Source organism: Lutjanus erythropterus, chromosome 12 (assembly GCF_056507025.1).
Source record: "Lutjanus erythropterus isolate fLutEry1 chromosome 12, fLutEry1.hap2, whole genome shotgun sequence".
Lineage (NCBI taxonomy): Eukaryota > Metazoa > Chordata > Actinopteri > Lutjaniformes > Lutjanidae > Lutjanus > Lutjanus erythropterus.
The window spans coordinates 10,344,211-10,358,612 of NC_139328.1; the positions used below are offsets into that span (position 1 = coordinate 10,344,211).

The 14,402-nt window shown below is 40.6% G+C and overlaps 1 protein-coding gene across 1 annotated transcript; it reads left to right on the forward strand.

The window, feature by feature from the left end:
- Nucleotides 1–256: 256 nt before the first annotated feature.
- Nucleotides 257–13,058, forward strand: ppm1la (protein phosphatase, Mg2+/Mn2+ dependent, 1La). Its single transcript, XM_084732870.1, has 4 exons — nt 257–1,204; nt 8,183–8,357; nt 11,228–11,389; nt 11,955–13,058. Exons 1-4 carry the CDS (start codon nt 806–808, stop codon nt 12,308–12,310), a joined length of 1,092 nt encoding a protein of 363 aa, XP_084588996.1. The 5' UTR covers nt 257–805; the 3' UTR covers nt 12,311–13,058.
- The last annotated feature ends 1,344 nt before the right edge of the window (nt 13,059–14,402 follow it).

Sequence of the window (14,402 nt, forward strand, 5' to 3'; positions counted from 1 at the left end):
ATCACTGTGAGTATTGCAGAATTAGTGTATTAATTTTAAGTACACTGAAGTTGAACTCAGAGGTACCCTTTTTTTTTAAAGTTCACCTTAATTATACTTTCAGTTAAGGACAAAAATCTAAAAGAAAATCTATAAGTATACTTGGAATAACTTTTGCTTTCTTAAATTATATTTCTGATACTGTTTTTTCCTCTGTAATTATGCACCTGCTCCAATGTTTTGTTTTATTATGACAACCACAGCTCACTTCCTGTCTCAAAGTTGCCTTCTCTCGGTCATCTGACACAGCTCAAAAATGGAGGTGTGTGTGTGAAGATGTAATGTTGATGCGGAGACTGAACAGACACAAATCTGAGAGAAGAAACGGGGTCAACGGCGGAAAAGGAGGACACGTCCAAGTCACATCGTCGACTCTCGGCCTCCTCCGGTGACTCCCATGTCTCTCTCCGGGGTGGGTCTAACCCAAAAAATCCGTCATTCAACAATGGGCTGTGGGAGCTCGGCTCAACTCGGAGAATCCTCTTGCAGCTGTTCGGAGACCCGAGGATAGGACCGAGACATCGGACCGAGTCAATGAGGCTGGCCTGTCCCGCTTTTGTCCCGTGTCTCCGGCTGCCAGTCGCGCACCGTGCGTAAAAGCGGTCCGAGAAGAGAAGACAGGCCACCAGGATCTGTGTAAATGTTGAAATCCAGTCTTTGTCAGCCATCGTGGTGGTGAATCGATTTCTCCATAGTCCCCCTGAGCGGATGGAGTGAATAGTGCAAAAAAGGTGGAGAGAGACAGACTGCAGTTTGGTTGCGTGTGATGATAGGAGACACAATGACGCTCCTGTCTCTTCTGGGTCGGATCATGCGTTATTTTCTCCTCAGGCCTGAGACATTGTTCTTGCTCTGTATAAGCCTGGCGCTGTGGAGTTATTTCTTCCACACCGACGAGGTGAAAACCATCGTCAAGTCGAGCCGGGATGCCGTGAAGATGGTGAAGGGGAAAGTAGCGGAGATGATGCAGAATGACCGGCTGGGAGGCCTCAGTGTCCTGGACGCGGAGTTCTCCAAGACCTGGGAGTTCAAGAACAACAACGTAGCCGTGTACTCCATACAGGGCAGGAGAGATCACATGGAGGACCGCTTCGAGGTGCTCACCGACATCACCAACAAGAGCCACCCGTCCATATTCGGGATATTTGACGGTCACGGTGGAGAGGTAGGCTGGGAGGGACCGGGTTTTTATCACAGTGCGTTTGTCTGGAGCCAAAAATCTGCTGCAGTACATGAGGCAGCATCATCGGGATTCAGAGCAGGTACAGAGACAGAGAAGTTTAGTTTACAGTGCTCTGCTAAGACTTGACAAGGTGCAGACTACTTTGTATTACATTTGAAGAAAACTTGAAATGATGTGTTCTTTATGAGACAGTATTAGAGCCTTTGTTAGAGCATTATTAGATTTTATTAGAGGGCAATAAAGGTCACATTTCAGTTTAGAGTACAGTTCTGTTGTAATGTGGCTATAATAATTACACTCTAATAATGTCTAAGTGGGAAATAAGACACAAGTTTACAGTAATAAGCTTTTTACAGTGGGATATAATACACTTTAGATAACAGTACAGTTCTGTTGTTATGTGTCCCTATTTGGCCTTTAATAAAGTCTAATAAGTGATCTAATACGATTAAATAAAGAACATCTTATTTATAGTTTTTATCTAATTCAATACATAGTAGGTCTTGTTTTGTCTAACTGGTGAACTGTAAAATAAAGTGTGACCACATTCTTTAGGAAGATTACAAAACTCAAATTTATCTGGCATCAGAAAATATTCTATGGTGGGACATTAAATTGATGGAGAAACATGGGTAGGATAATGTCACTATAAACTCTCCATTCAGCAGCATAGAGATGCCAGGTTTCTATGGGAACACAAGTATTTGTACTGGAGCACAGACATACAACACTTCACTTCATACTCAGACGATTTTCAAACAGACCCTCCTCCTCCCCTCTTTGTCATTGTATTCTTTTGTGTCAACACCTCCTCCTTCCCCGCTGCCAGTCAGGGAGTTAACTTGGGATCTATCACAAAGAGCTTCTGCTGAGTGTGTGTGTGTGTGTGTGTGTGTGTGTGTGTGTGTGTGTAGGGGGTTTAGTGATGTGTGCGCAGGATCTTGCCTCCGCTCCCTGTGTGCTCAAGGGTCAGTTGTTTCTCATGGCTGCCTTCAGACCACATGTCTTGGACGCCATCTGTTCCACAACCACTGTCCCCCAGTGGTTCCAGTGTAGTTCACTGAAACCACTGTCCCCCAGTGGTTCCAGTGTAGTTCACTGACTGATACTGGCTTTTGTTTTAGAGCCCAGTCTTCATTATTTCACATTCTTTCTTTCTTTCTTTATTTATTTATTAGTACAACATGAGCACAGATATTTAGATTGCAATCAAACCTACGGTTACTGTAACATGAGAGTCTGTTGGTGTTCTCCTCTCTGCATGGTATTATCATCATTATTGTATATTATACATATATCATATGTCATTGTTGTGAAATGGCTACTCAGTATACTTCACCTAAAGTATACTTTTGTGATATTTGGAGACTCACAAGAGAAAGTCTTGCCAAAATCAAACCAGCAGAGACCAAAACAACCTGATCTTCAAGTTCCAAAGACACTGGATCACTTCCCGTGATGCAAATGAATGCTTTCTTTGGTACACCACTCCCTAAACCTCCACTTGTTTCAAACTCCATGGCCCGACAAAAAAAAAGGAAGAAATATGAAGCCCAACCTGAAATAACCCCGACACCACATTGGCATCATCAGGGTTTGCTTTGTCAGACTTTAGAAAGCTTACAGAACCGTTTTCACAGGCTGATAGGTGAACTTCTAAATTTAAATAAAGTGTAACATCGGTGGAGTGTCCCTTTAAGTAAAAGAGCGTTGAGGTCTTAGCTATTAATCTGGAGGTTTGTGTAGTCTAAAGCACTGGCTGTATTGGCATTTTTTCTCAGTCTTTCAATCATTTGGTCTTAAAATGTCAGAAATTTTTCCATCACAATTTCCCAGAGCCCAAGGTGACATCTTCCAACTGCGCATGCTGTCCAACCAGCAATCCAAAACCCAAAGATATTCAGTTTATTGTCATTGGTGGCTAAGAACATGTGCAAAAATTCACATTCGAGATTCTGGAAGCAGTGAAGTTTTGGCTTTTTTGCTTAAAAATTGCTTCAGCTCTACACTTTAGGTGTCTTCTGTTCTGATTACGTCTCTGCAGCAGAGCTAGAACAGGGAGTTTTCTAATTTGAATGCAGTTATAGTCTGAATCCTTTTAACACATATTCACCAAAATATTTTAATCCAAAAACACTTAAATCTTGTGAAGAAGCACCCACTTTCAAGCTCTGTACAGGAGTGTTCTATGTAACTAAAAGATTAATGGCATGTTTATGCAGAGTTACAAAGTTTCCACATATATGAATGAAATCAGAATAATCAGTTTATGTCCATAAAAACACAGTGGGAACTGACCGTTCTCTTTTTAAAAAGACTAGTTGCGAGAGTCGCTGTTGGATTGTGTTCAATCACGGAGAGGAAGACAACAAACAGAGAGTGGAGGGTGTTTACCCATCTGGGTTACTCTGTCTATTCCTGTCTCATAAACAAATATTTATCCTTCCTGACCGTCCTGACATCTCACTCTGTCTCACTCACTCTCACTCTGTCTCTCATGTGAGCCTGGCGCCCCTTCCTCTCTGTCTTTAGTCAAATATGTATCTCTGTGTATTACGTGTGTTCATATGTGCCCCTCTTGCATATTTTTTTTACTTGTTCATGTACTTTTTCATCTGTTAATCCTTCAGTAGTCACCAGTGGTGGAAAGTGACTGTGCTCTTTTACTCAAGTACTGCACTTTAGTACAAACTTTAGGTACTACACTACAGAGTGAAATATAGTAGTTTTTACTTCACTGCATTCGTTTGACAGCTCTGGCTGCTTGTCGGTTAAGATTTTTATATAAAACCTGATCATTTTATAAAATACAGCTAGTTGAAGGTTAAAACATGTACATATGTTGTGTCTCATATGTGCATGAGTTGTTGAAGGGACTCACCCTCTCTAAACTTTTCAGATGGTTTCATTTACTCTAAATAATTGTTAAAATCCCAGAGAGATCAAATTTGTTTCACAAGAAAACAAATGTTAGGGGAAAAAAGTCCAAAGTATCAGTAGACATTTCTATGGCAGAACTTCTTTCCTCTCCCATTAATCATCTCATGACCCTGTGTCTTGTGACCTTTGTAGCGGGCCGACCCTCAGGCTGGGAACCACTGAACTAAACTACAGAACTTTACTGTATGCGGTTGTTAAAGGGAAGCTTTAACTTTAACTGCAAACACGGCATTCTCCTGCTGCACTACAGACAGTTTTAGTTTTCTAGCCTCTGCGTTTAGGTAGCCAGGGGTCATGCTAGATGATTATTTTTGTCACCTAATGCTATCCTCTGGCCAACAAAGTAATAGCTATAGGGTAGGGTGGTGATAACACGGCAGCATGCTGTATGCTGGGTATCAAAGGCACATCTGCAATGCTTCCTGGCACATGTAGGCACTGCTGTACAACTTGGCAAGCAGAATAACTCAGTTTTTTTGGTCAGTATAACATGCACTGAGGAATCCATTCCTTCAATTTGTTGCATTTGCCATCAATATTGACTGGACATCCACAATAAAGTTCAGAAGTTTCCTTTTAAGACTAGCGCCACTGAACGCCACTAGCACACTGTTACATCAATACTGATAATCATCTAACATCTAATTTTAGAGCTGCAATGATTCAGTTAATTTGCAGATTCATCAGTCAGTTGAGAGAAGATTGATTCCCAGCTATTTTGATAATCGTTGAATAATTTCAGTCATTTTTCAAACAAAGATGTCAAAGATTTTCTGGTTCCAGCTTCGTTAATGTGAGGATTCGCTACTTTTCATCGTTGTCATTGATGACAGTAAATGAAAAGTTTGGGTTTTGGATTATTTGTTGAACAAAAGAACCCAACTGAAGACATCGCTTAGGGCTCTGGGCAGTTTTTTTCACAATTTTTAAATTGTTAACTGATTAACTGTGAAAATAACAGATGTTGTCAGATTAATCGATAATGAACATAATCATTATTTTCAGCCCCATATAATTTGTATAAAAAGTACTTTAACTTTTGATAATTAAAACACATTTTGACACTTCAAGTACATTTTGATAATCCCACTTTTATGCCAGTAAATAATCTCCCTAATTCTTCCATCGCTGGTCGTTACAGTGAAATTGGTTTTGGACTCAGGAAGAATGAGTCACTATGACATCAACCTCAGTCACTTTTGGCTCATTAACATCGATACACAGACGTCATCCTGAGATATGGAAACCCTCAGTTCCATACACACACAGTTACCAGTCTATAAATTAAGCACTAACAGTAAATGTAGATAATAAATTAGTTGAGTTGATTCTAATGTTAAGGGTCATTTGCAGAAGGCCGTGTTTACCTTCTGGGACTCTTGATGCTAATGAAGTTGTCGGGAAAATTTACCACGTGTGTGAATATCCTTGAACATTTATTAGCCAGTGCATTTTTATGCATTTTGGCTCTACTGTAAGCACACACACACATGCGCGCGCACACACACACACTCTATATTAAATAAAGCGATGCTGCCAAACCAAACATGTCCAGATAGGAGATGCTGTCTCTGGCAGTGCAGTGTGTTCTGGCTCTGAAAATATGCAGGAAATTTCTCAAACACGTCTATGTTTTCTTTTTTTTTTCTTTTTTATACCTAGCCAGGGAGTTATGGCCCAGAATTATAAAAGTCAGCACAAGCTGCTGCTCCTCTTTTAACATGATTTACTGAGACTATTTGCTGCCGAAGCAGGAAATTTAACAGGCTTTCACAGTACTTTGCTGTTTAAAATTGAATTTATAGTTCTGCACAGACTCAACGGGAAAATGGGAGCTGGCAAATGTCAATAATCCACAATACAAATTAATGAACTTTCAATAAAGGGGGTCCAATATTTTACATTCACTCATTAAATCCTCAGACAGTGAAATATTTGAGTCATTTATGAATTCTGTAACTGCACTGGCGCTGGCATTTTCAGCTGTTTACGACGAATGGAAATTTACACTTGAAGCTCTTTTCCTGATCAAGGCTCGCTGAGTGCCTCTCTCTCCAATTAAATAAATGAATGAGTGTACTTGTCCAGCAAAAATGAAAGAGAGGAGGGGGAGGGCGGCTGCAGGAAGAGATGGTTTCACTCTAGTGATCATTATTAGGAATATCGCAATCTGGGCTTTACTGCATTGATGGAAACAGGCAGTTTTAGGTGTGTGAGGATAAAATGCAGCAGGGAGGTTTAAAGACAGGCTGTGTTTTAGCAGGTATCAGTCAAAACGAAAATGCACGAACACATCAATTAAATACTTTAGCACTGAAATGTCAAAATCCAAATAAATCTCACACTGAATTCACACAAGTTCTCATAATTGTGCAGCAGAACTGTTGTAGCACATCGGCAGATGAGAAAGCAAAAACATGCAGATAAAAGAGCCCCAAGTGTCCTAATTTCAGCGAGGAAGTGAAAATATGAAATATGTAGTCTGTATATTCTGTAACCGGGGCATTAAGATTGTATAAAATTGTCCCATTTAAGATTTGATTCGACAGCATTAGCATAATGGAAATCTTGGCAGAGAAAATGAGGGAAGAAGCAGATAAGTAAGGGTAGTAGGAGCGGAGGAGGAGGAGGGCAAGTGGGCTGGAGGATGAGGAGGATGTTCAATAATTCAGCACAGAGCACCTGCTGTATGAAACGAAGAAAGCACTCCTCTAAATGAGAGTCATATTGGACCATATAACCCGGCAACGATAATGTGAAGTAATAACTTCACATTATTATTTTATCTGTGCTGGTGACGTGTCAAACTGAGGATCATAAGCCTAAAAATGTGATGAGATGTTTACGTATAGCACAGTGCAGCCAGGTGAATAAGAAAAGCAGGTTTTTCTCAGCACCAAAATATCGTTGTTTCTTTAAAACTGTATTTACTGAGCTTACTGAGCTTTTGTTTGCTATGGCAAACATGTTTACGATCATGAAGTTGTGTTTTTGGCCACCTGACAGTATTAACCCTTCTTTTAGCTCCATTTTAGTCTCCACCAACCCCTGACTGAATCTCATCAGTGTCTAAATGTTTTACTGTGTTCACCAGTGTCATTAACAGTGTCTGTTTGCTGTTTTGTGCTGGGTGGGTAGTGCACAGCAGCTTTATTAGAGCTTTTGGCGCTCTAATAAAACTAAAGCAATGCTGACAAGTTGGGGTGTCACAATGACTGATTTGATTATATTTAGCACTGGTGACTATGCCAATGTTAGACTAACAAGTCTTGTTTGCAAAGATAAAAGGATTAGTGTTTTTATTCCCTGACAAATGTTATTTACATCTTCAATTTCCTCCTTAAAAAGGTATATATGCTATCAAGTGTGATATAACAGCAGATAAGCCACAAGGTGTCATCTTTGAAGTTTTGTTCTTCAGTAGAGATCTGTTCCAGGAGCTGCAAGTAGGCAGGTGAGGAGAGAAAAAAAATACCGGTAGCTTTCAGGTATTAAAATTGAAAGGTCATTTCTATCGATTTTCAAATTAATATTGAGCTTGTGACAGCCCTACTTACGAGAGCTGTCAGAGTGAACCGTAACAGTAAAGTCAGAAGCTGAAAAAACAAAAAGAAAAGGAGCTGAAAGGCACTGAACTTTCTTTAGAGCTGAGGGGAACTGCAGAGTCAGGTGTTAATTCTCTGCGGGTTTGTCAGTATGAGCAACACCCTTCACATTACTCACAGTCATTTAATCCGTCGTTCATATTATAGTCGCTGCAGCTTTAAGCTTTATGTGATAATTTATTTTAGCTATTTTAAACAATCTGAAGTGAAGTAGGAAAAAATCATCCCATGGAGAAGTAAACCTGCACTGTTTTTAAATGTTTTAAAGTCATATATGTAAGAGTTGAAAAAACTGTTGCAGTTGCCTTTGCATTACTGAACTTACAAACTGATCCACAAATGATTGACACTTTATCCTTACTTATCCACCTTCCACTGTCTAATCCCCTCTGTGTCCCCCGTCCCCCCCTTCCAGGCTGCAGCTGACTATGTGAAGGCCCACCTGCCAGAGAGCCTGAGGCAGCAGCTGCAGGCTTTTGAGAGGGAGAAGAGAGAGAGCGCTCTCTCTTACGCCAGCATCCTCGAGCAGCGCATCCTGACTGTGGATCGTGAGATGCTGGACAAGCTCTCTGCCAACCACGACGAAGCAGGTCAGGAGGGGGAGGAGAGTGGTGGGAACAAGTGGATATATATACACATGTATGTGTGTGTGGTGGTGGTGAGGCGGTGGGGTGGGAGGGCACTTTTTGAGCCAACAGAGGGAGGAAAAATCTGACTTTTGACATTCTTGGGAAAGCTGGATGAGTGTTTTGGGAAAATAAATAACCAGCTGCGATGTATAGTGAAAACACATCCTGAAATTCCACCCACACAAATAACGTAAACAAATATTTAACAAAGTGTTAGCAGACGTGTGTCTGTTTGGTGCACACAGTTTTAATCAAAGCCTCAACATTTGCATGAGTTGTTCTGCACCTTTGTTTTGGTCAGATGTTGAAATTCTGTCTTCAGGTGCTCAACTCAGCTAAAATCTCACAACTTCCTGTGTAATATCCTCTCAGCACAATGTGTCTCAATGAGACCACAGTGTTGTAACATTATGCTGCTGCACATTGCGGTACAGTGGAGTGTAGCTGATGCACTGAGGTGAGATTCAGAGCTACAGTCCAGATTGATCAGTTGGTGCTATTTGATACGTCAACCTCCAGAAACAGTTTTTCTCTTCATTTTTTTTGCCCTATTGTTTTTCATTGTTTACTTGTTTGGTGACAGTCTGGTATCGACTCAATTTACAATATTAAAGAATATCCACTTACTGTGTTTACATGCACAAAATATTCCACTTTTAGGTCTTATTCTGAGAAATGCTTTGGCTCAATGTGAGTGTCCACCCTAAAGTGTCAGGACCTGAATCCATGCTGTCTGTGACCAAGGAATAACCTAAAATGACAAATATTACAAGACAATTACATAAAAGTTTAAAAAAACAAACACAGGTACACATATACACAAATATAAACATATTCAGTCAGAGGTTACAGGGAAAAAGTTCCATAATGTTTCAAAAGCTCAGTATTTTTGTTGTTTAGTAAACTGAGTAATTGAAGTAAATAATACAGTTAAAGGAGAAAAGATGAACTCTCAGTTGGTGATTTAGAAAAGTTATGTTTATAAAAAAAATTGTTGCAAATAGAATAATTAGATAGAAGAGATATTCAAGAGCATCATCTTCTACGAACCGTCCTTTTTTTGCCCTTCTGGGGTTCCCCTGATAACCCTGTTATGTCACAGCGCTATGAACAGTGGGTAATTCCCTCAGGCAAAGACTGCAGAAATGTAGGAAGTGAGCATGAAGGGCCTAGAAAGTCTGTGAGAGAGCCCTCATGCACTTGACGATTTGACAGTGGGACGGCCCTAAACCCTTGTGGATTTACTGGGACTGCGTCTCCAAGTCTGTGAGGGTGGACGCTGGGACTGAGCCAGTATTCCTACTGAACTGTTTACACGTCTAGTGAAAATGACAATTCCACGTCTACGTGCATCTGTGCATTCAAGGCTAGACTTATATATTTGCACATATCCAGTCGATATCCATGATTTCATAATGTTTACAAGCGTGTGTTTCTCCTTCCAACCACAAATGTGGGCTTTTCTTTTGCGCGTGCTTCTCTACCTCGGCCTCGTAAACTGTTGGCTATGTTTGTGTAGAACACACAGGGTTGACTGTAAACGGGCTGAGATAAGATAAGATAAACTTTATTGTCCGCAATAGGAATTTTGGCTGGACAACAGGCTGCTCCCAGCTGCTGTCATCATGAAGACAAAACAGCATCACAGTGCAAAACATTGCACCACAAACAAATAAACCAATGTATGTACACCCAAACACAATAATAAATATATGACATACATTTTAAGATAAGGAATGGAAACATAAAAAACATAAAATCACAATTTATGCTGCATAGAACCGTACGGAGGTGAGGAATGAGCAGGTTATTTGTCCAGTAGTATAATGGATGGAAAGAAAGCTTGAAGTGGTTGCTTTTACGTTTACATGTGTAAAAAAAAAAACAATAGAGATACATATTTCAAATGCACTGAACCCTCAGAATAATTGAATGTGCTGCTTACATGATTCATATCAAATTCAGGAATAGTGGAAAATTAGCGAGCATGTAAACACAGTCAGTGGAAGACCAGTGATACTCTTTATCAGTTTGTATGTATTGTGCTTCTTTACTGTCGGCCAACAGGTCAACAAGATCCTCAAATAAAACTCTCAGTTCTCTAACTGGTCTCATCTGATCACCTCATCATCTGAACTTTCCACAGTTCATTTAAAGCCTTTTTTTCTTCCACAAATCTGCAGATCACATTTTAAAGGTCAAACATTCCTTAATTTATGTCATCCTAGGTTGTTGTACATGTACTCTCAGCCTTGGGCATTATAGCTTAAGTCAAATCATTATAAATCAGTGCATTTATTGTGGTGTGGAACATCAATAACAGTATAATAGCAGCAGATGTTATCATACCAGAGAACTGCTGTCAGCTCTCTTGACATTTTCAGCTCTGGAGATAAATCAGCTGAAGTTTTGGTCGGCTTAGACTCTGTTATGTTATCCCTCTGTTACCAGGGTGCTTAAATATCACATTAACCAAACATGAACTTTCTTTCTCTTATTTGCTTTTCACAGCTGCCATAAGTAATGTTTGTTTTGTTTTGTGGAATTTGTTAAATTTGGCATCGACTGTGTTCCTAAGTACCTGTTATTGTTTGATTTCATTTGCAGCATTAGAGAAGTGTCATAGCAAACAATCTGATGCATCATCACAGGATAGAAAAAGTGTGATGATGTGGAAATCCCCGAGCTTCTGTTGCTCCCAGAGGCCTAAAACAAACACAAAACCAGCTCTGATCAGGGACTGTTTGTGAAATTTGCGGGACATTTACCAAAATGTCAAAGCCAACGGCTTTCTCAGCTGTTTCCTCTTTCTCTTTCACTGTCCCACGCAGGAACGACATGTCTTGTAGCGCTGCTGTCGGATAGAGAACTCACAGTGGCAAACGTTGGAGACTCTCGGGGTGTGTTGTGTGACAAAGATGGGAACGCTGTCGCACTGTCACATGACCACAAGCCGTATCAGCTCAAGGAGCGCAAGAGGATCAAGAGAGCAGGTAAATGACTGACGAGAGAAACAGGCCTGTTACATAAAGCACATACTGACTGCACCTGTGCTGCACTCTCATGTGGTTGAATTTGGGGTCCTTGGCTGCCATCTGCTGGTGAAATTAGGAACAGCATTGTGTTAAACAAAGCACAGGGTCAGATTGTGGCATCTGAAATAGATTCCTAAGCTGTGTGATTAAAGGATTTTCACAGGTTAGCTTTGTTAATCAAGTTATCTAAAACTAATTCAGTATTTCAGCCCATTATGTCCACAAATAGTCATCAACAGCTTTTCCTTCATTAAAGGGATAGTTCAGATTATTTGATGTGGGGTTGTATGAGGTACTTATTCAGAGTCAGTGTATTACCCACAGTAGATGGAGGACGACACGCCCCCAGTTTAGAAAAGCAAAGAGTCCCTCTTTGCTTTTCTAAACTGGGGGACAGCACAGAGGTCAAACAATGGAGTGCTGTGGACACAGCAACAAAATGAATTTTAGCCACAGAAAAATCTAACTATCCCTTTAACAGATCATCAGACTCAATTTTTCATTCTAATTTCTTCTCCTCCAGGAGGTTTCATCAGTTTTAATGGCTCCTGGAGAGTCCAGGGAATCCTGGCTATGTCTCGCTCTCTGGGGGACTACCCGCTGAAGAACCTCAATGTAGTCATCCCCGATCCTGATATTATGACCTTTGACCTGGACAAACTGCAGCCAGAGTTCATGATCCTGGCGTCCGACGGCCTGTGGGACGCTTTCAGCAATGAGGAGGCCGTCCGGTTCGTCCGCGAGCGTCTGGACGAACCCCACTTCGGCGCCAAGAGCATCGTCCTGCAGTCGTTCTACCGCGGCTGCCCTGACAACATCACTGTCATGGTGGTGAAGTTCAAAAGTGGAACTGGCGGGAGCAACAAGGCCGGGGAGTAGGTCAGGGTCAGGTTTAGAGCTCAACATTGTGATCAATGTTTTCTATGATTTTCCCCATCCTCTGGATGGAGCTGCAAGTGTGATAGGGGAGGTTCAAGTATGGACAGTGAGAACTGTTTTGACAAGTGCACACACATTCAGACATGCACACACATGCGAAAACACATAGAAAATTAAGTTTTATTTTGTTTGTAAGTTTCTGATTGAGATAAGGGCATTTGAACACAACACAGATCTCATAAATATCTGCCAACGTAACAATGAATACATTAAAATACTGAACCAATGGTTGAGATGCATAAACACAAGACAAACGGGGGATTTTTCTCCTAACCAGCACACATTAGACTGTGATTGATTTACTACTGTTTACTGTACATGCACGTGAATGGTACAGCTCCACTGGAGGCTTCTTCAGAGGAGGCTTCAACTAGTGCCTACTCAACAATTACTGTGCAACTACAGGAAGCTACTGAAAATGAAAGTTTGCGGAAAAAATCCACCCTGCTTGCTGCATTTTGATGATGCTCTCAAGTATTGTATATGCATCTGTTAACATTTCTGACCTGGGAAATTCTGTCAAATATATAAAAAAAAAGACTCCAGTGGATCCATACCTTTATTTAACATGAAATGATGCTACACTTAAAATCTAACTTTTGAGTATCAAGAGTCGCTCCCTGCAGACTTGAGAGGTCGAAGTGAACCATATGAAGTTTCATCCTCTGGCGTCTAGTCAGTTCATGCTTTTTACAGTCTAAAAGTGAGTCATCACAATAGATATGAGCTACCTTAAAAATTGCATACTTTTTCTTTTTACTTTTAGTGCATACTGCAGCTGCTCTTGCAAAGTATGCACTGTTGTGTGCAGTATTCCTGTAATTGGTGCTTGTGCTGTGTTCCACACAACTTGGAACTTGAAATTTCTGACCTCTTACTCGAAAAAGTCCCATGGAACAACACGCAAAGTTCAGTCCATCTACCCTAACTTCACCAACACGAACGTTATTCAGTAGCTGGTTACAGTTCCTCCTCGTTTTCATTTATATATATATGCAAGGAGGCTTCACTGTTGAGAGTTCTATTGTGTGCACACTCAGTGAAGGTGTCATGTTTTTTGGTTTACTTTTGGTATCATGCATCTGGTAGGCTTTGAGGTTAGAAGTTAGAGATCGCAACAGCGACCTGACAGGAATTTAGCAATCCGAATTCATCATAACAATGCAGCTTAAACTTAGACCCTCTTGTTCATACAACCGTCGCCGTCCGTATCACGAAATTTGAAGATTTAGCTGTCATCTTTCATTGTCGCCTCTAACCCTTGTCAGTGATTTGTTATCGGCCTGTGTTCTCTCGGTGGCTCAGTTGATCTGATGTGTCTCTTGCTGAGCAGAGGATTGTGGGTCAGAATATGCAAAAAAGCATGCTGGCTTGCAAACTGTAAAATGCAACCAAGTGCAGCAAGTCATCCTGTTTTTTCTGGCATAGCCTACTGCATTTGACTTACTATGCATTTAGACATACTAAATCTTTTTCTGGCATACTAAATAGTAAGGTAGTAAGGGTATTGAAATGCACCCCTGGAGTTAAACCATAGGCGTTCTGATTGGCCAGCTGCTGTGTGTTGGCAGGACTCTATTCAGTCACAGCTTCAGCTACTTTTTAGGTCGCACACAGCCTTTAAATTTAAGTATTTAAATTTAAGTAAACAGAAATGGAAACTCTGAGTGTTTAAGCAGGAAATTAAAGAATTGTGAGGTGAAAAGCCAAGTGATTTCGAGTGTGCAGAGGTTTAGTGGTACTCTGAAGATAGATTTTAAGTGGAGTTTCCTTTAACACACAACACATGAACACATACACACACAGAGAAAAAAAATGCACTTTTCAGATGTTTATTTTTTGGAATGGTGAATTCTTACATATCAGACAATGTAAACTCTGTACATCCTCAGTAATACAGGAGGGTTTTAATGTATGTAGAACCTGATTTAGTTCCTGAATTTCACCTCTGGGTACGACAGAGTTGTTTTAAACCATCTGTATCAGGGCATGTGCTTTGGCTTCTCCATGTTCATGAACAAAGTACACACAG

Excerpts from the sequence above, each read along its gene's own strand:
- ppm1la (XM_084732870.1), top strand. The coding sequence starts at position 806 with ATGATAGGAGACACAATGACGCTCCTGTCTCTTCTGGGTCGGATCATG. Across the intron at positions 1,205-8,182 it reads TTGACGGTCACGGTGGAGAG|GCTGCAGCTGACTATGTGAA; the intron begins GTAGGCTGGGAG and ends CCCCCCTTCCAG. Across the intron at positions 11,390-11,954 it reads CAAGAGGATCAAGAGAGCAG|GAGGTTTCATCAGTTTTAAT; the intron begins GTAAATGACTGA and ends CTTCTCCTCCAG.